This window comes from Aquarana catesbeiana, linkage group LG07 (assembly GCF_042186555.1).
Source record: "Aquarana catesbeiana isolate 2022-GZ linkage group LG07, ASM4218655v1, whole genome shotgun sequence".
Taxonomy (NCBI): Eukaryota; Metazoa; Chordata; class Amphibia; order Anura; family Ranidae; genus Aquarana; species Aquarana catesbeiana.
In genome coordinates this window covers 62,445,251-62,470,498 of record NC_133330.1, presented here as the reverse complement: position 1 = coordinate 62,470,498, position 25,248 = coordinate 62,445,251, and the positions used below count along the sequence as shown (strand labels likewise).

At 42.6% G+C, this 25,248-nt stretch overlaps 1 protein-coding gene across 12 annotated transcripts in view; it reads left to right on the top strand.

Annotated features, from left to right (window-relative positions):
* The window catches only part of SLMAP (sarcolemma associated protein), a 236,753-nt gene that overhangs the window by 151,487 nt on the left and 60,018 nt on the right, over nt 1-25,248 (top strand). For 8 of the 12 annotated variants that reach the window (XM_073592240.1, XM_073592238.1, XM_073592236.1 and 5 more), the window contains 4 exons: nt 2,810-2,947; nt 10,646-10,814; nt 10,897-10,947; nt 17,113-17,163. In XM_073592240.1, coding sequence (XP_073448341.1) covers nt 2,810-2,947; nt 10,646-10,814; nt 10,897-10,947; nt 17,113-17,163 — 409 coding nt within the window. The remainder of the gene's footprint in view (nt 1-2,809; nt 2,948-10,645; nt 10,815-10,896; nt 10,948-17,112; nt 17,164-25,248) is intronic. The other 4 variants (XM_073592242.1, XM_073592241.1, XM_073592244.1 and 1 more) reach the window with 1 other exon arrangement.

Below are 25,248 nucleotides of genomic sequence, written 5' to 3'. Positions count from 1 at the left end.
GTTACAGTGTATCAGCACTTTACATTCAGAAAAATGGCAGAGTGCACTGAACCCTGTTCAATGATGTCAAATACTAATCCACCTTTCAACCAATATGCACTGAGCAAATAGATATAACAATGATGCCTGTGTTTTAAAGCAGTCCTGCCAAACTGTAGTATATACCATTTATTGGCACAATTGAGGACAGGGAAGGATGGACAAAATGTCTTCTGTTAGAAGTACTAAATCATTTTATTTTATGTTCTCATTTAAAGATCAATTCCAGACAGTAAAATTAGTTGGTGAAATGCCATCTAGGAAACATTGCTTCAGTGCTAAAGTCTTACTTCGTTTATCTTTAATTTAATCTGTTATATGTAACCAGCTATAACTAGGTGAAGCTTGATTCAGCAAGCATACCACAGTGCTTTTGGGCGGAACAGTTGCTCTTTGTCACATGACACATGATGGGTACACTATCCCTTTGAACTATGAAGAGTAATTCACAATTCAGAAAATGATACAAGTAACCATATGGAGCAGCCAACTTAACAGATATACCTGAAAGAAAGCTAGAGCCATTCAGCAGATATGCTCTGCTCTCTGTGAGCTTAAATTCAAAATATTTGACTGAAGTGTAGATTTAAAACATTCCTGCATTTATTTCCTATGGCAGAGCTAGAAGAATAGGTTTAATCAGAAATGGGTCTAACCCAGGGTTTCTCAACCAGGGTTCCTCCAGAGGTTGCTAGGGGTTCCTTGAGCAATTTCTGCATCTCAGATAAGTTCCCACTGACAATATTATTTTTTTTAGCTATCTGTAAGGGGATTATTCTTCCCAATGTAAACATGAAATTCCGCAGTAGATTTAAAATTTCTTTTGCATGAAAAGGGAAGAGGACAGCTACTGACACAGGTTAACAGATACAAAGCCTTCTAAGACTCTTACACAGTGCAATGCTATAAAAAAAAAAAAAAACACACTAATGGTGAAAATAAACATGCAAACTCTTTTCAAAAGAGTCCTTGCTTAAGTCTTGAGAAAAAATAAATAAGACAAAGTCCAAAAATGTGGAAAAAGTGCTTCCAATGATCAAAAAGCAAAAAATGCCCACTAATCCAAAAGAGCAAACCCCAGATAGGAAGAAAAACACCCCAGAAGTCCAGTGAAGTTGAAAGTGAGATTGGCTGCTTGCTGGAACTTTTTGGCTTTCAAATGACTGAAAAGCCAATAGTGCTTTAGGAGTTAAACTCCAAACAGATCTGCAGTAATTGATGGAACAGCATTCTGACTCACGGCTCTGCTTCAACTTCACCACTTCCTCCAATCCATGGGGACATATAAAATACAAATATACAGTGCAGTAAATCTTTAGAAAAAATAAACAGGCATCACCATCCCCGAAGGCTGCAGCAGTCCTAATGTTGAAGAGTTCCTTCCAGCCGGTGGCCGCTATGCATGGTGACTTCACATTAGGCCCATCCCTACGCCTTTCGTCATAGGTTTGACGTTAGGGGTGTGGCTCTTCTCATTGACCACACCTGTAAGGAACATTCTTCCCCCTGCCCATCACACTAATGTGTCAAGAGTTTTGTGTATATATAGTCATTTTTAGCTGGGTTTTCCTGAGGCCAAAAAGTTATTTTTAAGAGTTCCTCTGTTTTGAAAAGACCATGAAAGGCTGGTCTAATCTGATGCTGGTAAGCTAGGTGTTTTGTAAGTTTCAAATCTAGCTCCTTCTTAATTTTGCTTCTGTTATGGTATCATGTATATGTTCAGACTTAAAATCACAGTTTAAATGATATACTTTCCCATCAGCCATGCATAGTGTGTTTGGCTGAGGCATTTGGCGTTTAGCTGCCTCTGACCAAGCATTAAATAAGTGTCTCTGCACCATGCGGTAAGTGCTCTCGGCTTCCATGAAGAAGTGGAAGTGTCAGCAAAATGTGGCCTAGATGTGTAGGGAAACTGTTCTAAGAGAGTATTTCAGGGTGGTAGCTGAAATTTAATAAATGGGAGAAGCTGACTTAATGTGAGTTTTTCCACTTTTGGGTCGCTTTTAATTGTAAAATTAAATAAGCACATCTTCTAGGCTTTTCTTATCTTCTATGTTTTCTCTGTTTCTTAGTGACAGCTCTTTAACAGCTTATTGCATTTTCATTTTGAAAATATCCCCTGTGATAGGTTGTTTGTATCTTTGAAATGCCAACTTCCAGGAGGCTATTTAAGAAATGTGCAGTACAAAAACTCTAAGCATATTGTTAAAAGCAAATTCTGTAAGCCCCTGAATTTATTTTGTGATCCACCTCCTGTAATCTTGACAACAATATGGGGGTCACAGGCACTAGGAATCAATTGGGCTCTGCTGCATTAGATGTGTACTTACTATAAAACATGGTGATAGGAACAGAGGGCTGACCCAATGAGTGTGCATCATCCCCTTCATTGTCTGACAAGGAGGCTGGGGTTTTGTTCTTGACCAAGCTTTGCTGCTACTGTGGGGGTGACCAGCTGAACAGAATTATAAATCCTTTAGTAGTAGGGAAGATGGATTCCTTATACATACAGTATTTCAGCTGCTTGCTTGGCATTCAACCTAAAGAGTAAGGGTTTAGTTGCCTATTCTATATACTGTATGTCCAGCACAGCTTTGAGACATACGCATTATTGCCACAGTAGACCATGGGATGGGGTCTGAATCCCACCGGCTCTTGGTGAATAGTGGCCTCTGTGATGCAAACCCTGCCTTGTTCAAAATTTTAAAGAAATTGTAAACTGTAAGTAAAATATAACTGAGGAACATAATGTTTTGTGTGACAATTGCAGAGAAGTTTGAGTAACACAGAAGATGAATGTACCCATCTGAAGGAGATGAATGAACGAACACAAGACGAACTGCGAGAACTGGCCAACAAATACAATGGGGCAGTAAATGAAATTAAAGATCTTGCTGACAAACTAAAGGTATTTAACAAGTGTTCTAAATGTTTGAAACTTGGAAAATTTATCTGAGACATGATTATGGACAGTCTTATCTTTTCCTTCACATTTCTGCTTCACCACTGCCTAGACAGATTTATTGAGATTACACTGGTGCAGCTTAAACTGGTCGTCATTACCTTTGAATATACATGTATATAGCCACAAGTATGTGGACTCCCTTCCAAAATATTTAGTTCAGTTGTTTCTAATGAAGGGCTTTATTTAGGATATAGCATTTGGAGACATTTTAGGCCCCTTTCACACTTGTGCGACTTGGCCTTCAACTTGGGACTGCAAAGTCGCATGACACGTTGTACCCCATGATTTCCAATGAGTGTCATTCATATCTATACAACTTCAAGTCGCAATGACTTAAAAGTAGTTCCTGCACTACTTTGGTCCGACTTTAATGCAACTAGAGGTCCATAGACCTCAAGATTACACAGGCATTGCTTTAAGTCACGTCAAAGTCACAGCAAATTCGCACAAGTGTGAAAGGGGCCTTGTACAATTGTGTGCTTCCAGCCTTTTGGCAGCAGATTGAGGGGAAGATTCCAGCATGACTGTACATAATTCCAAGTTCTTAAAGACATGGTTTGACAATTTTGATGTGGAGGGTTAAGTGGCCTGCACAGAGTCCTAACCTCTTGCTCCTACATAGCACATTTTAAAACTGCATGGAAAGCATTTCACAACTGCAAAAGTGATAGGATGATTCCCTATTGATGCCTATGGTTTTAAAATGAGATGTCAGACACTTTTATAGGTTTGATGACCAGGTGTCCACAAACGTTTAATAATATAGTATAGTAATAGTATAGTAAATAAAAACATAACTAAATAATGTATTTTATAAAGTGCCATTATATGTATATAGGTGCCAGAAACAGATATTGTAGGTTCCAATAAAGTGTAAAATATGAGATTATTGCTTCTGATGTTTTAAAACTGAGAAAAGTTATATTAATAAAGGTTCCACTTAAAAAAGCAAAAAATGCTATGGGGGGCACCCAGACAGGCTCGCTCCTGAGCCGCTGCTCTGTGTCCATTCACACGCACAGCTGTGTCTCGGCCCGCCCCCTCTCTCTCCTCATTGGCTCTCTGACTGTGATTGGCTCCTGCGGCAGCCTCAGCCAATGAGGAGTGAGTCCATGGAGAGCCGAGGCTCCCATGCATATCGCTAGACTGAGATTGGGCTTGGGTAAGCATTAGGGAGGGCTGGGGGGCTGCTGCTCAGAGAAGGTTTTTTTACCTTCATGCATGAAGATGAAAAACCTTGAGCCTTTACAACCACTTTAATAGAGCAATTCAGATTATACTTACAGGTGATTTCTTATTTTAATCGACAAGAACAGATTTTAAAATCTGAATGTGTTCTATAGCAGTTCAGTGGACATGATAGCCGTACGTTTACAAGCACAGACCCTTTAATGTGAAGGGGGGCTATGAGGATAGAAACATGGGAGCAGCTGACTTATTGTAATGGGGCCTGATCTTGACTAACTGGTGAATCACTGACCTAGAACAAGCATGCAGCCAGTAAAGAATGTGCAGCCCCAATGTGTATGCTTGTTCCAGGGTATGAATGGCAGCTCTCCTTTTTCTATACTGACTGGTACCTGAAGCATAGATATCACATCTTTGTGTTGTGTGCTATATGTCAGTATCTAAGTAACTGACAGAATTAAATAGAACATTATTGATTTTCACGTACGGTACTTGCTGAAGCACAGCTGCATGAGAAAGATGTGATGTGGTTGAGGAAAGGTTTAATATTACACATTTGCCATATGGGGCATGGCAAGTTCATGTTTCACTGTCCTGTAAGAACCATATTTTGGCAATGCACTTGTTTGGTGTCTGCCTTGTTTGTGTATATACTGGTGCTTTTTTAATTGTCAACTTTTAGCTTAAATATGTAGATAAATCAATTTGCAGATAATGTAGAGAGGCCTTTTACTCACTAAAGGACATGTCTTCCCTCTCGACCCATAGACCCCGGTGTTTAGAAAGGCATCTGAACAGTTCAGCACCATATGTTCCTTGTGATAGTGAATCTTGTAGGGTCACCATAATGAAGCCTGGAGGTCAGAAGCCATCCTCTGAGAGTTTCCTTTTACATATGAAGTATGATCAGCTTACCCTTTACTATGTAGAAGGTTGATTATAGCTTAGCACCTGTGCTATGTACTTTTTTTTTTTTTCTCTCGTGAGCTCCATTAAAAAGCTCTTGCATGATTAGCAAGTGATCTATTGTCTTAGGATTTAGTGATTTAATGAGGGACCAAAAAGGAAAGCAAAAGGAAAAGGACTAGTCCCCAGAATTGTACAAGCAACGATTTCCTTTTATGTCGGCGCTTTCCAGCTCATGATTGGTGAGCTGATGACTTCTGGGGGAAGCTCACACTAGAAGGTAAACATTCTTTAGGCTTAAGGCACTAAAGTTGCACTGGTAAAAAAGAGAGGATGTACAGTACTGTGCAAAAGCTTTGGGCAAGTGTGAAGAAATCCTGTAAAGTTGTCAGAATGATTTAAAAAAATGTATCTTTTTAGTTGTTTTTATCGGTTTGCAAAATGCAAATTGAATTAACTGAAGAAAAATCTAATTCAAATCGAGATTTGTTGTGACTACTACTTGCCTACAAAACGGCATCAGTTCTTCTAGGTACACTGGCACAGTTTTTGAAGGAACTTGGCAGGTAAGTTGTTTAACACCTTGGAGAACAAACCACAGATGTTCTGTGGAATGTAGGCTGCCTCAAATCCTTCTGTCTATTCATGTAATTCCAGACCGACTCTGTTAAGATCAGTGCTCTGTGGGGGCCAAACCATCACTTCCAGGACTCCTTGTTCTTCATAACGCTGAAGATAGTACTTAACGATGTTGGCTGTATAATTGGGGCCGTTGTCCTGCTGCAGAATAAATTTGGGGCCAGCATTGAGGACGCCATTGTTAGGGCAACAGTTAGGACTGTAGGGTCAGTGGTTGGCCAAGGAAACTTAATGCAGAAGAAGAAAAACATAATGCTTACAACTTTGACATCGGAAGATATCCGGCAGTGCCATCAGGACAGAACTGGCGGGATCCAGTGGGACCCAGGTACACCCATCTACTATCCAGAGAAGTCTGTCCAGAAGTGCTCTTCATGGAAGAATTGTGGCCAAAAAGCCATACCTGTGATTTGGAAACAAGGCTAAGTGACTCAACTCTGCAGAAAAATGGCAGCAGGTCTCTGGACTGATGAGTCAAAATTGTAAGATTTGGCTCTAGTAGGAGGCAGTTTGTTTGCTGAAGGGCTGGAGAGCGGTACAATGAGTGTCTGCAGGCAACAGTGAAGCATGGTGGAGGTTCCTTACGAGTTTGGATCTGCATTGCTTCAAATGGAGTTGGAGATTTGGTCAAGATCAGTGGTATCCCTAATGCTGAGAAATACCGGTAGATATTTATCTATCATGTCATACTATCAAGGAGGCGTGTGATTGGCCCCAAATTTATTCAGAAGCAGGCCAACGACCCCAGATCTACAGCCAATGCCATTTGGAACTATCTTTAGCGTAAAAGTAATGCACAAGGTGCTTGCGCCCTCTGATGTGTTTTTTGCAGTTTAATGAAGATTTTCCAGTATGTAATATTTCCTGTAATCTATTCCAATGTAATTCCCATCAAGTGTAAGTATACGGTTTAGGGGACAGACAGTCACTGGAGCCTAGAATGTCAGATGAATTACCAATGGTTGAATATCCAAGTTTCCCTGGAGCAGTGTATCTTGAGGGTATTCCGGTCTGGCGTGTGGCGTGCAAGCACGGCCTGAGACAGCACGCCACATGCCAGACCGGAATACCTCAGATACACTGCTCCAGGGAAACTTTGATATTCATCCATTGGTCATTCAGCTGACATTCTAGGCTCCAGTGACTGTCTGTCCCCTATACCGTATACTTACACTTGATGGGAATTACTTTGGCATAGATTACAGATATTGCAGACATAGTGCACTTATAAAATCTGTCCAATACCTACTGTCTGACAGCCATACAATATTTGATCGGACTTCATTATTTCTAGTGCCGCCTGTACATGGAATCATTCCATTGGAAACAATATTTATGTAAAAAAAAACTTTTCGAACCCTCAGTCCCTGATGAAGGTATCTGAACACTGCATACCGGAAACGTGTCGGGCATTTACACTGGATGATGTTTATTTGTACATGTTTTGTTCTGTTTTCCATGTGATACACATTGTGCATTCTTATCAGATGTAGATTTTATGTTTTTTATTTAATATCATTAAAATATTACATTTTATTCATTATTGAGTTGGTGGTCTGTCAAAGTCCCATTCGAGGGGGTTACCTTCTTTGTTCACATGTGTGGTTTGAACACCTTTTTCATATGTGGGCGGGACTTACGTATACGTTCGCTTCTGCGTGCGAGCACACAGGGACACAGGCGCTTTAATTTTTTTTTTTTTTTTTTCAAATTTTTTTGATCACTTTTATTCCTATTACAAGGAATGTAAACATCCCTTGTAATAGGAATATGGCATGATCGGTCCTCTTTACAGTGAAATATAGGGTTAATAAAGACACCACATCTCGCCTCCTAGGTTGGGAAGTCTGAAATAAAAAAGAAAATAAAAAACAATCTCGGCTTCCCTGCCGAGGCCGCACAGTTTATTTGAATGCAGAGGATGGGCGTGACATCATAACATCGCGGCCTCCGAACGATCATAGAGACTCCGGCAACCATCTGGTCCACCGGAAGTCTCTATGGTAAACATCCGGGGCCGGCAGATCCTGTCTCCGACTCACTGATGGAAGCGGTGAGTCGATAGAAGCACCGGTGGGAGGGGGGCATCCCCTCTCACTGCCCATAAGAATCAAACGGCAGAATAGCCGCTATGATCATTCGTATGGTGTAGGGAATCGCCGGCTGAAAAAGCCGATATCCAAATGATGCCTGTAACTGCAGGCATCATTCAGATATACCCGCTCAAAGTCAAGGATGTCATATGACGTACGGCAGGCGGGAAGTGGGCTTCCAGATTCCGATCAGACCCCGACAACCACTGCCCAGGGTTTTCGGGAAGAGGCCCCCCTCCCCAAAGCACCCACCCCCCTATTTTGAGGGCATGTGGCCTGGGGCTGCGGCGCTCGCTTGCCCCTCCTCCTGACCTGCTGGGCTGCATGCTCGTATAAGGGTCTGGTATGGTTTTTTGGGGAGGGGTGGGGAGCCCCCACGCTATTTTTTTTTTTTGCATGGGGGGGGTTCCCCTTACAATCCATACTAGACCGAAGGGTCTGATATCGACTTGGGGGGGGGGGACCCCACGGCAGTTTTTTTTTTTTTTTCCTTCATTTTGGCTAGGCGGTTCCCCTTCAAGATCCTCAGCGCACAAGCCCCATGATAGGACTTCTGATGCGACTTCTATTCAAATCAATGGGCTCCCATAAGAAACCATTGATCTTGAATAGAGGCAGAGAAACAATGCTAAAAGCTAGCGCGGCTAAACGCGCATTAACTCCAATGCAAAAAGCTACTAAAAGCATGTTTTTACAGCCGCGTTTTCCTGGCGTTGGTAGTTGCTTTGCAGCTCATTTTTTATAACGCCCGTGTGCATGAGGCCTAATGGAATCCCTTCAGAGTAGCATTACTTTTGTTGAGAAAAAAAAATCCCCTGTGGGTGATGTGTATTTCTGGGATTTTAACAAACTTTGTAGCAGTTTCCTACCTTTTTGTTGCTCTAGAAAACAACTTTTTGTTTCACCAGACTGATTCTGAAAGGGAGGGACTGGTTCTTGTAATTGGTACAATCTTGGCGTTCTAATGATAAGGCTACTTTCACACTGAGGCATGCGGGCGCTGGCGGTACAGCAACGCTAAATATAGCGCTGCTCTACCGTCATTTTTGCGGTGCTGGCGGGGCAGTTTTAACCCCCCACTAGCGGCCGAGAAAGGGTTAAAACTGCCCGGGCGGGTTGGAGCGCTGCCCCATTGTTTTCATTGGGAAGGGGCGCTTTAGGAGCGGTAAATACACTGCTCCTAAATCGCTCCAAAGATGCGGCTTGCTGGACTTTTTTGACCACCCTGCAAGCGCACCGCTCCAGTGCGAAAGCCCCGAGAGCATTGAGCGCCTCTTTCGGGGTGCTTTGCAGGAGCTATTTTTAGCACTTTAGCGCCTGCAAAGAGCCTCATTGTGAAAGTAGCCTAAAAGCTGCAGAGACTCTGCTACCTTTAGAGCAGGGGTGTCATTCTCCATTTCATCGTGGGCCACATCAGCATTATGGTTGCTCTCAAAGGGCAAGTTGTATATGTAAGATGTAGATAGACTGTAGATGTCAAGAACCCCCCCCAAATCAGAAGTAAATTAGTCCCCCACCATCCCTTAGATCACAGTGCACCCTCCTTACCATGTGCTGCTGCAAGGAAGAATCTGGGATGGAGCTGGGAAGCCGAAAGGGCATAAAGTCAGATTCTGGAGTCTGCTGAATGCTGAGACCAGGGAACGAGGAAAATTAGGGGGTGCTGCAGCTGCATGGAGACGTGCAGGATTTGATGCAGGAGTGTGAAAATCATTTAAAAAACTACTTGTCCAAGTGACTAAAATCGGGGGCCCCAGCTACTTGTCCTGATTTAAACAGAAAAAAATATTTAGGGTTAATGTGGTTTTTTTTTTTTATTAGGCATAGGTGCTTTTAGGAATGTCTGGGTCTTCGAAAAATAAAAGGAGTCAATAGGAGGCAGTTGTGGAGAGAGCTGGCAAAATTGCACCTGTACTGAAATCGCACAGAAATCCAAATGGTATTTGTGATTACAGCAGGCAAATGTGTGAACTCGGGCTAAAACAGGGCTAAATGTTAAAAAAAACATCACAAAAAAACACCTGCCCGGTGCCTGAAACTGCATGTCCCAGGCATCGGGCAAAGGGAATTGTACCTCACTGTGGTGAAGTTCTGTCGTCTTCACTGCTGAAACAAGGTGGGGATGGAGATGAGGGGGTACCCCAACTGCAGAGGTGTGAAGACCACATGAAATGGCATGGCAGGCCTGATTTGGCCTGTTCTTTAGAGGAACTTCACCCTTAGAGTATCGCACCAAAACTGAAATTCCTACTGCAGGGGGTGCTTAAAATTTGACACATCTTGCTGCAGACTTATGGGAAAATCAGTGTGCCAATCACACATGCAGGAAACCTTTTCAGGCGGCTTTCTGTAAACCAGCAGTGTACAGAACTCCAAGTTCCCATACTGCTTAGAATTTTACAGAAAAGCTGCAGATTGGAAAGGTAATTTTTTAATATCATTAATTTATTACATGGCTTCTGTAATTGTATATTCTAGTTTTTTTTTTATTTTTTTTTTTATGTACTGTACTGAATTTTTTCCACAAAAGTGGAGTTACCCTTTAAACTTGTTCTTCTATATGTGAAGATATGTATGACTCTGCTAAGACAATTATACTGAACACCAAATTAGTATTTGTGTTCTATAAAGAATTAAAAATATTTTATGTGGCCCTCCACTTCAGATCCCTGTAGTGTTTATACATTGTGGACCTGTAGCACTTACTGTTGTGTGCCATTTAGAGTGGTCAATGAAAGTTTCACTTTGAGACTGCAGTTTATCCTGTATCTGACAAAGAATGCAGTTTCAGTCAGTTGTAACATTCTCTTCACAGGCAGCTGAAGGACGGCAAGATGAAATACAGCAGAAAGGGCTCGCAGAGAAGAAAGAATTACAACTGAAGATTGACGAGATGGAGGAGAAGGAGCAGGAACTCCAGGCAAAGATTGAGGCCTTACAGGCGGACAATGACTTCACCAACGAGCGTCTCACTGCGTTACAAGGTGAGCTCCCAGACTCCGCTTTCTGCTTTTAGATTTTTTTTTTTGTTTGGCATTTTTTTTATTTTTGGAATTCTGCTTGCAGTACGCTTAGAACAGCTTCAGGAGAAAACACTTAAGGATCACAACAGTTTGGGTAAGTGCTATGTGTAGATAGGAACAACGTTTTGGTGCTACATTGGGACCTTCTAAGATACCTCAATTTATAATTTTAACATTTGTTTTAAACCGTTAGTTGCTTGTTACCATTTAAAAAAATAGCTTTTAAAAAATGTAATGGAGCTTCTTGATGGTGGGATCCCAATGCCCTTTCTGCGTGCAGCTTTAAAAAAATGTAATTGCCAAAAAATAAAAAGATGCTTTATTAAAACACTCAACACTTCTCTGGCATTAGCTTAATACATTCTATGCATCTCGATCTAGCGATATTGCAAGAGAGCCTCGGCTGTCCAGTACTCTCCCTCCTGACTGGCCTAGACACAGCAGCGGGGCCCTTGGCTCCTGCTACTGTCAATCAAAGCTAGTGAGCCAATGGGAGAGAAGGGACAGGGTGGAGCCGCAGCTTTGTGTCTGAATGGGCATACAGAGTAGCGGCTTGTGTGCCCCCATAGCACTCAACAGGAGCGAGGGACCCCGGAAGAGGAGCATCTGGGCTCCTCTGTGCAAAACCACTGCACAAAGCAGGTAAGTAATAACATGTTTGTTCTTTTATAACCAAAAATAACAAACAAACATGACTTTAATATCACTTTAAGTAAATTAGTTTGGTTGGACCAGCTTGGTCTAAACAAATGCTTTAAACTCATAGTAAACCTGGTTCTCTAACCGTTAGTGGCTTCAACACTTTGAGCCTATAACCTGAAACAAATAAGTAGATCTTTTACTGTATCTTTGCTCACCTAGGTATGATTTTTATTGCATACCCCAAGCAGTATGACCACCCACCAGTAGGTCCCCCTTTTGTCACCAAAACAGCCCTGACCCTTTAAGGCATGGACTGCACTAGACCTCTGAAGGTATACATTGGTATCTGGCACCAAGCTGTTAGTAGCAGATCACTGCCTCTGCCAGGAGGTCTTCTTCCCATAGTCCATCCTTGTGCTTCCCCAGGTAAGCAACACACATGTACTTTGCCATCCACTGGATGTAAAAGTGTGATTCATCAGATCAGGCCACCTTCCATTGCTCCATGGTCCAGTACTGATGCTCACTTATGTCCAGTGTAGGCGTTTTTTGCTGTGAACATGGGTCAGCGTGAGCAGTCTGACAGCGGCTACACAGAAAATTGTGATGCACTGTGTATTCTGACACCTTTATTTTGCTGAATCAGCATTCACCTTATCAGCATTTTCAGCTACAGTAGCTCCTCTTTTTGATCAGACTACACAGGCCAGCCTTCGCTCCCCACCTGCTTCACTGGTTTTCACTAGTTTTCTTTCCTTGGACCAATTTTGGTAGATCCTGACCACTGCAGACTGGGAATATCCCACAAGAGTTGCTCTGACCCAGTTATCGAGCCATTAAAATTTAGCCCTTGTCAGTTGCCCAAATCCCTACGCTTGCCCATTTTTTTCCTGCTCCTTCTAACACATCAACTTCAATCAAGTTCACTTGCTGCCTAATGTATCCCACCCACTTTTAGGTGCTGTTGTCACAAGATGAACCATGTTATTCACTTCACTTGTCAGTGATCATATTATTATGGCTGACTGGTGTAGATTCACTGAACGCTTCTTTTTTTTTTTTTCTTTTTTTTTCAGTGAGATTTTGTGATTGAAGGTGGACATCACTACACCTTATACAATTGGAGAATGCAGTGTATTCATTAACGTATAAGTCCACACTAACACTAAAATCCCTGCATTTACAGACATCCACGATCTAATACTAACCTATCTAGCCCTGTAAAGAAGAAATCAGTATACATACCTTTCTGAAGCCGATCTGACCCGATGTCAGATCGCTGTGTAGGCGGGTGCAGAGGAGACAGCTGACAACGGAAGCCCCATAGTAAGTCTATGGGTGACGTCTCTTCCCATTAATTTAACAGCCGTTGTCGGACGAGTCCTCTGCATGGGCTTCTGCCGCTGGAGACTGGACTGGATCGGCTTCAAAAAAGTTATGTATACTGATTTCTTCTTTACAGGGCTAGATAGGTTAGTGTTAGATTGTTGATGTCTGTAGATGTAGGGATTTTACTGCTGGGGTGGACTTACACTTTAAAACAAAAACAGTTCAAGGTGTTCTGTTCAATGCGGCAGTGCTTAGCAAGCAACCCCATGTGGTTACTATGCAAAGAAGAAGCTGCTTGGCACAGGACCTGGGAGCTCGCTATTATCACTTTTAGTAGCACCAACTACAGTGATTTTCTTCTTCCATAGCAATCATTCAGGTTTGAGATATTTATAATTGCCAAGCTTGACCAATGCATCTATGCAAAGAAAATCACATGTACAGCTTTAAAGCTGAACTCCAGAGAGAGATTAATGCAGCATTATGTTAATATATCTGTAAATACATTTTTTGAAATGTAAAAAGAAGTGTAAGCACCTAAATTTGACTTGGCATTGGCCTCATACAGTCTCTGTACAGGAGAGCTCAGACTGGGGGAGGGAAAAGTAGCACAAGGAGCCAGTCAGTTGTGCTGCTGTGCTCATGTGCTAACATCACGCTGATAGTATGAGAGATCAGAGTCCTGGAGATTAACGCTCAAGTCTGCTGTTTCTCGTTTTTACGGTTTAGTCAGACAGGGAAGAACATGTTGACCAACTGCAGCAAACGTCTGTTTTTCTGTCTTGTCAGATAGGGCTGAGCTGTGAAGCAAAGTTTTTTAAATCTCAGGACTTTGGTGGATGGCAAACCACTCTTTTTATATCTTATATTTTTTTGTGTTTTTAGCGGTTTGCCTGGAGTTCCGCTAAAAAATTCATAGACTATAGAGTAACGAAACCATTTCTGCAAAAGCCTTAGATTATCTTTATGCGGTGCTTTCACGTGAACACTTTGTATCAGTGGTTAAATAGTGCCTTCAGCATTGGCATTTTAGTTTTGGGTAGATGCCAGCAAGAATGGCTCACAAGCATCTTCTATTTCTTGGGTACTTTAGAGACAATATTTCTGCAGAGTTTGTAGCATTATCAGAAACCCAACTGTAAAATAAAACTCCTTTGTATGGTAACAACCATACAAAGGAGTTTTATTTTACAGTTGGGTTTCTGTTTACAATTTGATAGGGTGGTTAGGAGTAGAGCAGAGTGAAACTTACCTTCTTAGCTGCAATAAAAGTGATTTTTGAAGCTGAAGATTTTTTACCTTCATGCATTTTATGCATGAAGGTAAGGCTTAATGTACACGGGGCGTTTGTACAACCTCTCCTGAACGATTTAACTTAACAGTAACCCACATTTAAAACGTCCGTTTTGCTGCGTTTACATGCTGGGTTTGCACTTAGAAGCGTTTGAAAAAAAAAATATATATATCTTTTTTTTCAAAACAGCCAAAAATGAAAAAACGCCTGTAAACCAAACGCAGCTAAACGTGAGTTACTGCATTTAGCTGCATTTGCTGTTTGAAATTCCTCTAAACACAGCTTCTGAACGCATTTTTATTCCTCTGAGAAGAGGAGGATTGGATTCTGTGCAAAACCACTGCGTAGAGCAGGCAAACATGTTTGTGTTTTTTTTTTTTTTTATTTAATTTTTTTTTTTTTGCCTTTTACTATCACTTTAAGCTGGCCCCGAGTACATGAAATAAAGTTGGCTTTAGGTCAGGTCACATCTACATTTCTGCTTGCTGTGAACAGGCTATAACCCTGGACACTACAAGATGACTGCTATTACTTTTATTAGCCAGAAGTGCCTTTTGTGTGCCCTTCTGAAACTGATATTTGTTACTGAGGGTTTGATATCTCAGACTACCCTGTGTACGTTTCATCCTCTATCCATTAAAGCTTAACAACAATAATGCTTTTACATATACTGTAAGTAGGCTTTTATTTTTGCAGAAGAGACATGCTGCAATGTTCTGCAGTCAAATACACTGACCTGCCTACTCACATCGATCCCTGCAATGTAAAATGTGCTGCTCATGCACAGCTCAGCTTACAGCAGCTGGCCTGATCCCTACATGTCAATATGATTAGCTCCTGCACAGGCACGATGTCATCCTGTGCCAGCCAATGGAGATGGCCAAAAACCAGCACACAGGAGAAGATGCCAGCAAGGGACCATTGAAGGGACCATTGAAGTCACACACTAACAAAGTGACACGTTTCACTTGCAAGCACAGAAAGTTTGTGACCCATTGCGATTACAACCTATTGTGGTGCGTCTCTTTAAATGAACCATGCTTTTGAAAACTTTAAAATGTCTGACAGTTTCATTGCAAAGTAAAGGAAGCAAACAATGTAAAGTACATCTAGCATATCAGGTACTGGTTCATTTTTTTTCTTAGAAATAACACAACTATCAGGTTATTAGCTGTTGCTGTACATTCAATCCAAATTTTTTAAATCTTTGTAGCAACATACATCAAACAAAGTGAATGCGTGTTTACACTCCTTTACTTGAATGAAGATGTTGGGTTACGTGAGGACACTTTGTTTTCTTGAAAACATCTGGAAAATTTTAACTGGATTTCTTTATTTCCATGTTTACACATTGATGTGAGGATTGATGAGTTTGTGATGTCATGTTGCAGCCTTATTTTTTGCAGCTGTCCTGTAACAGGAGGTGATAGGCTGTGCTTGTTGTATACCTAAAAAAGGGTTCTCTTTTTTTACAGACCTGCTGGGACTGATTTATGGAACATAGGAAAATATATGGTGCCAGGTTTCTTGTTTCATTCTTTCAGCTACGGTGAAAAAATGAAACCTGGAATCTTCTACTGTGGGCAGAGTCTTTCCTTTTCATTGTTTGAGTTCTCATCAATCAGTCCCTTTTGCAGTGTAAACACATTCACTATAAGTGTTTAAGTGTCTGGTCTGCCCTTTATATTGTATAGGAGAAGTGTAGTGTATGTTGCATCAGGGCTTATAGATATCGCCATTGATATTCCACTTTTTTTTTTATTTGAGACCGATTCCTAAAAACTGTTCTTGGGCAATTTCTGCCCTTATTTTTCATATATTTTGACAAAAGGTAAGAGTCCAAATTCTATTTTGCAGGCAGATTTTTGCTATTACTTTGTTATAAAGACTTGACGGACAACTATGCTTTCACTATGACCTGTAAACTAACCCCTGCCTCTGAAATAGACTACATGGTGAAAAGTTTGTGGACACCTCTCTGAATATTTGAGTTCAGGGGCTGCCAATGAAGGATACTGTTATGGAGAATTCACACTGTGCCTCAAATTGCAGAGCAGCCAAAGCGATTCAGCCATTTGCCCGCTGTCTAGGAGGCAGTGTGATGCATGATTCCGTGCACCACACTGTCTTTTTTTTGCTTGCTTTTGTTTTGTACAAGCTTGCATTGCTGACATTACAGTGTGGTTTGGGCCTGCTTATGCAGAGTGGACGCAGACACAACCCGCTTTCCTCTGTGGGCGATCGGATGTACACAGACCACCTGTAAGACCTTTGAAATTGAGTGCATTCTGTCTTATAGCAACAGTTTGGGGAAGAACTTTTTTTCTGTTCCAGCCCAACAATGCCCTTGTGCACAGAGCCAGCAGGATCAAGACTTGCTTTGGTGTGTGGGAAGTAGTGGCTTGCATAGATCCTAAATTCAATGCTGTAAGCCAGGTCTTTGCATCCAACATCAATTTAGTGATATCACAAAAGCTCTTATTGCTAAATGGGCACAAATTCCAAGACATGCTCCAAAATCTGTGGGGACAGTCAAAGTGGTTGGGGCAGCTCCATATAAATGTCCATTGTTTTGCAATGGGTTGACCAACGAGCTAATATTGGTGTGAAGGCCTGGTTTCCACAAGCTATTGACTATATAGTGTACACACAGTCAAGAGCCTGCAGGTCATGCTAAAGGAATTTTTTTTCAGAAAAGGTGTTTTATTAATGCTACCTTTTTTTTTTAAGAGGCTGCCGGTACATATAGTTTCTATTGAAATTACTGTCCCCTCTACTCCCCCCCCCCCCTGTCATTTGACTTGCCGGAAGATTGCTCAAAATGTTTTTTTGTGCTTATTAAAAAAATGTGTAGTACATAATGTCCTTCAGTAGAGGGCACTGTTGCATTGCATTTAATTTGATTCTCCTAGACCTAGAATATTTGTGATATACTTACAAATGTGCAGTGCTTGACTTAAAAACTTGGAAATTAATCAATTTTTGTGATCACAGGCATTCAAGTTGATGACTTCAAACCTAAAATCAATGGCAATGCAGATAAAGGTATGTGCTGTTTTTATGTATTTCATTTACCACATCATTTTTTCCCATTTCTAAAATCCATTAACAATTGGATTACATAACTTTCTCTGTTTAATCTACCATTCATGTGTTTTGGTTTATTAATGTGATTCTAGTTTTTCCCTATGTTTGCAGTGTGGTATAGAAGTAATTGTTTAAGTACATTGGTTAAAAATAGTTTACCTGCTTACGGGAAAGGGCATTTCATGAGTTGAAGCTATTTTTTCTCCCCCCCACTGCAAGACCACTGTGACCTAGTAAATTCACCAACTCATGAGAAGGTACACTTTGATCAGATAGTCACTTTCTGTGTAGATGAGCTGTACACACCTTAGTCGGAGCAAAATATCTTGAGTCCAGTGGATGGACTTTTTTACCACGTTTTTGTCATGAACATACCTCCTCTGCTATGTTTTCTGTAATTTGTAATTAACCACTTAAGGTCTAGCCTCGTTTTGAGATTTGGGTGTTTACAAGTTTAAAACAGTTTTTTTTTTTTTTTTTTGCTAGAAAATTACTTAGAACCCCCAAACATTATATATTGTTTTTTTCTAACACCCTAGAGAATAAAATGGCGGCCATTGCAATAATTTTTTTCGCACATATTTGCGCAGCGGTCTTACAAGCGATTTTTTTTTTTGTTGAAAAAAAATCACTTTTTTAAATAAAAAAAATAAAACCGTAAAGTTAGCCCAATTGTTTTTTATAATGTGAAAGATAATGTTACGCCAAGTAAATTGATACCCAACATGTCACGCTTCAAAATTGCGCTTGCTCGTGGAATGGCGTTAAACTTTTACCCTTAGAAATCTCCATAAGCGATGTTTAAAAAAATTCTGCAGGTTGCATGTTCTGAGTTACGGAGGAGGTCTAGGGCTAGAATTATTGCTCTCGTTCTAACGATTGCGGCGATACCTCACATGTGTGGTTTGACCACCATTTTCATATGAGGGCGCTACTCACGTATGCGTTCGCTTCTGCACACAAGCTCGACGAGGCGCTTTAAAAAAAATTTTTTCCTACTTATTTTACTTTATTTTTTCACTGTTTTTAAAGAAAAAAATTTGGATCACTGTTATTCCTATTACAAGGAATGTAAACATCCCTTGTAATAGAAAAAGCATGACAGGTCCTCTTAAATATGAGATCTGGGATCAAAAAGTCCTCAGATCTCATATTTGAACTTAAATGCAAAAAAAAAAAAAAAAATTTTGTCATTTGAAAAAAATGACAACAAAAAAATTACCCTTTAAGACATATGGGCGGCGCTGCCGTTATGACTTCGCTTCCGCCCTCCTATGGTATGGAGACAGGTGGGGGCCATCTTCCCCTCACTCATCTCCATACCACAGACATGACAGGTCCCAATCGCCTCCGCCGCTACCGACGGCTCCGGAGAGCGGCGGGATGGGGGTGGCACCTCTCCGCCGATAACGGTAATCTCATAGCGAAACCGCTGCAGAGACCACCATTATCATAAACACGACCAGCTCCTGAAAATATGGATACCTCTGTTGTGGCAGCAGCTGCCGTTACCGAGATATCCATCTTTAAAGTGCAGACGTATATGTACAGGAGCCGGTCGGTAAGTGGTTAATGTAAAGCAAACTTTAGTTCAAGAGAAAAATTTAAAAATAAATTGCCCAGCATGAGTAGAATTTAAAAAATGTAAAATAACAAAAAAAAAAAAAAACTCTTGAGCTACAGTACTTTTTTTTTTTTTTTCCACGCTGCATCAATCAGCCCACTTACTTTGAGTCCAGGGAGTCGAGGTCCTGCCCTCTGGGTGCACCCCATTAAGCTGTTCCATATCAAGGGGTTATGCAACCTGGAGTTGGGCTTTAAGAAATCTAGAACAGGCATACAGATATGGAGCTTTGACTTTATTTGCTGCATGCATGTTACAGAGCAGTGACTCGTGTTATTAAAGTCAGGAAGTCTATGGCGTCAGCCTTAGTATTGCTCTCACGTTAGAACTTTCTTACAGGACGTATAGGATCCCATCATATCTGACCATGGGAGATGGGATTTTAAGGGGCTTGATATTATCTGAGTGCCCTAGAGATAAAATGATTGAAGCTTTTTACTAAAAACTTTTTTTTTTTTTTTTTTTTTTCAAACTGATTTTTTTTTTTGTTAGCATTTCCTCAATATAAACATCATTTAATTCAGGTCTTGCAGTTATTCATCTTGAACTACTGTGGGCCAAGAAAAGGTGGCTGGACTGCTAATTAGTAATTTACTTCTGACAGCAACTGTGCGCTTGCAGCCCAAAATTACCCTGGCATGTTTCAGCAGCTCTGACTGTGCATGTGGGGTGGTGAAAATATACCAAATGTTGTAACAAATAAGTTAAGAAGTCTCTGTATACGATGCGTTTGGAATGCACACTGGGGCTTTAGTTAAAACAGGAGTTTACTTTTAGAACTTATTTTTATTAAATGATCCAGTTCTAAAGAGTGAAAACTAAAGCTGGTTTTTGATGGGTAATTTTATTTTATTCAGCCAGTGGGCAGAGCAAAATAAATTCCCCCATCCATGGCATTTTGGTGGATGAAAGAGACCTCTCTTTTAAGACATTGTGGGGGAGATTTACTAAAACTGGAGACTGCTAAATCTGGTGCAGCTCTGCATAGAAACCAATCGGCTTCCAGGTTTCATTGTCAAAGCTTAATTGAACAAGCTAAAGTTTGAAGCTGATTTGTCTACCATGCACAGCTGCTCAAGATTTTGCACTTTCCAGTTTTAGTATATCTCTCCCTGTATTCTGGTAATGGGACCGTCCACTGTCAGATTACACTGATCAACGGTTGTGAAATTCCTTTACAACATAAGTCAATCTAATCATTCAAAAGTGATCACAACTAAAAGCGCTGATCAGAAACATCCCATATGGACAAATTCTTAAATGAAGTCAGTGGAATCAAATCATATGTCAATTTATTGAAAACTGTACTGAAGTCAGTAATGGACAGCAGTTAAAATCTCCTCACATGAATGGAACAGCTAGTGCGACTTCAATTAAAACGGTACCTTGTGAAGCAGTAAGAAGGTAACAAGCTATATGAAGCAATGCTGCAGTGGTGGACATCTCATGGATCCGGCAAGCTCCGCTGTAACGGGATAACTACACAGGCCAGATGGAGGGTCATATGCTTCAAACCCGGGCTCCGGTGGCGGGCGACAAGGCGGCCGTGGAGAAGAGAGAGCCAAGGAGCACCGAGAACAACTGCTAACCAGAGCTGGCAGATGGAAACGTCCGAACGTGACGCCATATGCTCGGAACACAGATCCAGAAAGAGGCTTGGAGTGCAGAGAGGTGAAGAGCAAGCCAAAAAAAAGAGGTGGTGAGACGCTGTTGTCGTGACAACGGGTTTCGGGAAGTAGCCCCCCTTCAGGTCATGTGACGGGAACAGCAAATGAAATTTAAATAGGAATTGGGAGAAAGCCACGGGAGGTATCGTATTTTTAAAGGAACCATTACTGGTTTGACCACCGCAGCTAAAAACAGACTGGCCAGTTTGAAAATAAAAAAATATATATTTTTACATTCTGCTATAATACATATCCAAAAAAATTATAAACAAATGTATTCATCAGTTCAGGCCAATATGTATTCGACATATTTTTGTTAAAAACGCAGTAAGCTTATATTGACTGGTTTGCGCAGAGGTTATAGCGTCTACAAACTATGGGATAGATTTATGGGCCTTGTATTTTTTATTTTATTGTTTTTACTGGTAATGGCAACAATCTGCGATTTTTAGCGGGATTGCGACATTGCGGTGGACAAATCTGACCCCAAATGACACTATGACACTTTTTGGGGACCAGTGACAATATTAGTGATCAGTGCTAAAAAAAAAATGTACTGATCAATGTATAAATGACACTGGCAGGGAAGGGGTTAACACTAGAGGGCGATCAAGGGGTTAACTGTGTTCCTTGGGTGTGTTCTAACTGGGGGGGGGGGGGGGGGGGATGTAAAATAGGGGAAATAAAAACGGTTACTCCCTTACCTGTGCTAATGGGTGAATGTGTGTAATTATAAATAAAAGGGGCTGCTCGTAAAGTAAAAAAAAAAAAAACCATAAATCTGAAAAATGTAATCAACCGCGCACCCTATTCCTTTTAACAAAACATGTATGAATTAAGTGCAGTGATAATACATGACCACTAGGTGTCCCTAGCCGATTGACAAACAAAGTGAATGTGCAGATGGGAGTGGAACGTGCATGCGTGGCTCCAGCCTTTACCATAGATCTCCATTAGGTCATTTTTGATGTCACGGTTTGGAATTTTTGGTTCTTTTCTTTTTATTGTGATCTGTTGGAACGCCTGGAGATCCACATATTGGGCACCTGTCCTTTCCATCTTCCCCGCCTCTCTACAACTCCCGGGTAGAGTCTAATGTGCATCTGGGATTGCCCCCTCCTGGCCTGTTATACCTTTTGGAAGTTTAATTTATTGGATTTTAATTATGTTAAATTATACTACTTTATCTATGTGAAGGTATTTTAATAGATTCCATAACTATTTGGTGGTGTTTGATCCTAATTGTCTCTGGAGGCTTCCTTTAATGAATCGTGGAGACAAACATCGGGATCTTATCTGTGCCAATCTGCTGTATATGACTCCTGTAATGGCAGTCATATAAATCTGGTGAGCAGGGCCACTGTTAGAAATCATTGGGCCCCGTACAACATACCTGACAGGGCCCCTTGGTCCCGCCCACAACCCCACCCCTGACCCCATACTGTCACGAAATCTGGGGGAATGGTGGCAGGAGCTGAAACATGTAACATGTTCCAAAAGGTGAGGATGAGCTCAGGTCTGTTCGGACCGTAGTATAAACCCACCTTAGCTTTACCACCAGAAAGCTTCACAGCACCCCACCAATCATAACTGGGGCTAAATGGGAGTGATGTCAATGTTTTGACATCTGTGCCCATTCAGTTTGTGTTCTCATACACCACAGACTTGTGTCCATTTACATCAGGCTTATCTGATCTGGTCCATTTAGGCCTGAAAAAAATGTTCTTTTCCATTTATTTATTTTTTACCTGAATGCCCACAAGTCAATTCATATGTGGACTCCTGTAGACCTACATGGACCTTTTAATCGGGTCCACATCAGTGGCATCTGGTGCTCCAAATTTTTTTGGGGGGGCGCAAACAAACTAAAAAATTCTGAAAAAAAACCCCATCAATTGCTGCCGCTGTGCCATCAAACACAGCTACTGTGCCCATCAATTGCCGCCACTGTGCCATCATATGCAGCTACAGTGAGCATCAATTACAGGCTGGTCCACAGGAAAAACTGACAGGCGGACCTGATTGCAAAGCTTGGGTGAAAATTTCTCAAAGGGGAGTGGTTTGGGGGGTGGTAACAATGCAGCTTGGCTGTGTGTTTTTACTGCCCCTTCCCCCCATCACAAGTGTAAAGTAGCATCTCATTGTGTGCTTATGGTCATTATTATGATGATCAGAGCACAGCAGGTGCTGTATGGCTCTGTACAAAATTCAAATCTTATTACAAATACTAATAATCCATGAAAAAGAACAAAGGAAAGAAACCGTGACATCAATTTTCACATAAGGCAACATGATACGAGGCATAGTGATGCAGAGTGCGAGCAGGGGGAGCAAGGGGGCGGACAGTGCGAGCAGGGGGAGCGAGGGGCGGAGAGTGCGAGCAGGGGGAGCGAGGGGGCGGAGAGTGCGAGCAGGGGGAGCGAGGGGGCGGAGAGTGCGAGCAGGGGGAGCGAGGGGGCGGAGAGTGCGAGCAGGGGGAGCGAGGGGGCGGAGAGTGCGAGCAGGGGGAGCGAGGGGGCGGAGAGTGCGAGCAGGGGGAGCGAGGGGGCGGGGAGTGCGAGCAGGGGGAGGAGAGTGCGAGCAGGGGGAGCGAGGGGGCGGAGAGTGCGAGCAGGGAGGGCGAGGGGGCGGAGTGTGTGAGCAGGGAGGGGGCGGAGAGTGCGAGCAGGGGGGCCGAGGGGGCGGAGAGTGCGAGCAGAGGGGGGCGGAGAGTGCGAGCAGAGGGGGGCGGAGAGTGCGAGCAGAGGGGGGCGGAGAGTGCGAGCAGAGGGGGGCGGAGAGTGCGAGCAGAGGGGGGCGGAGAGTGCGAGCAGAGGGGGGCGGAGAGTGCGAGCAGAGGGGGGCGGAGAGTGCGAGCAGAGGGGGGCGGAGAGTGCGAGCAGGGGGGGGGCGGAGAGTGCGAGCAGGGGGAGCGAGGGGGCGGAGAGTGCGAGCAGGGGGAGCGAGGGGGCGGAGAGTGCGAGCAGAGAGGGGGAGGAGAGTGCGAGCAGGGGGGGGCGAGGGGGCGGGGAGTGCGAGCAGAGAGGGGGAGGAGAGTGCGAGCAGGGGGGGCGAGGGGGCGGAGAGTGCGAGCAGAGGGGGCGAGGGGGCGGAGAGTGCGAGCAGAGGGGGAGGAGAGTGCGAGCAGGGGGGGCGAGGGGGAGGAGAGTGCGAGCAGGGGGGGCGAGGGGGCGGAGAGTGCGAGCAGGCGGAGCGAGGGGGCGAAGAGTGCGAGCAGTGAGGGCGGAGAGTGCGAGCAGGGGGAGCGAGGGGGCGGAGAGTGCGAGCAGGGGGAGCGAGGGGGCGGAGAGTGCGAGCAGGGGGAGCGAGGGGGCGGAGAGTGCGAGCAGGGAGGGTGAGGGGGCGGAGAGTGCTAGCAAGGAGGGCGAGGCGGCGGAAAGTGCGAGCAGAGGGGGCGGAGAGGGGCATTTGCGCGTATTTGTGCATTTGACCAAAAAATCTGATTTTTTTTTTTTTTTTTTTTTTTTCTGAAGAATGCACAGTGCTTGTTTACCTGCCTGTGTGCATAGGCACATGACAATTAGCTGTATTTTAGCTCAGTAAAAAAAAAAACTGTACTGAGCTTATTCAAGCTGCAGTGTGCAAGAGGCCTTACAAGGAAGGGTTATTCCTAGGAGGGGATTTCTTCTCCTTTTTGCCAGTGTCCAGTCACCAGAAGGTGGCAGCATAAAGAAGATAAAAAAAATGTTCTATGATATATGCCAAAAAAAGGATTTTATAGGTAAAACAAAAATCACATTATTGGCCATTGGGACAGACCATAATTGTGAGTGTAGACAATGGACAGGATCAGGCAAGTTCTGACACTACTTGAAAGCATTGGAGTTTTTTCTGTTATTTTTGTTGTAGCAACAGATTTATTAAAGATTTGTTGAAGTGACATTCTCTTAAGAGTGTTTTGGCCTCCTGCACTTCAGCTATGCTTGAACCAGAACTCCCTATTTTAAAGAAGAAGTAAACCCTGGTGGGTTTTACATCCTCGTTATTTCCCTGCAAAGGTAAAGCATAATGGGCTACTATGCATCGCATAGTAGCCCATTATGTGTCACTTACCTGACACCGAAGCCCGCGATGTCTCCGTTGGCCCCACTAGCAGGGAGCATCCATCTTCGCCCCTTTTCCATCCGGTGACTGCCCGGAGTTGTGTGACGTCACTCCTGCGCATGCGCGTGGGAGCTGCCAGGCACAGCATGACCCCTTTTAGAAACGGCACGATGTGCCCTTTCTAAAGGGCGCATGCACCGTAGTCATCGGCGCTCGTCTTTTTAGTAAATATCTCCTAAACCGTGGAGGTTTAGGAGATATTTCAAGCACCTACAGGTAAGCCTTGATATAGGCTTACCTGTAGGTAAATGTGGTTGTACAGGGTGTACAACCACTTTAAAGCTGTCCAAGGATTATAGCTTTTGGAAAAAATCACTGAGATGACCATGCTTTTGCTGCACTTTTTTAGTACATCATTTATCTATGATTTCTTTAGTTTGCTATCAATTTACTTTAAATGGGTAAAAATAGTAAAGTGACAGCTGCCATGTGGATCACGTTGTTAAATTTATGGTACCTTCTGCAGGACACCTTTTTATCAGCAGACTAGGTTTGCCAAAAACTCTTCTTTAGATTTATTTTTATACATCCAGATTACTTAGTGAAAAGGTCTTACCATTTCTGGAATGCTTGCTTGTGGGTTTATGTAATTGTCCTTTGGCCTCAGGATGAGATTGCAGTGTGCATTATGGGATGTCTTGAGTGTTG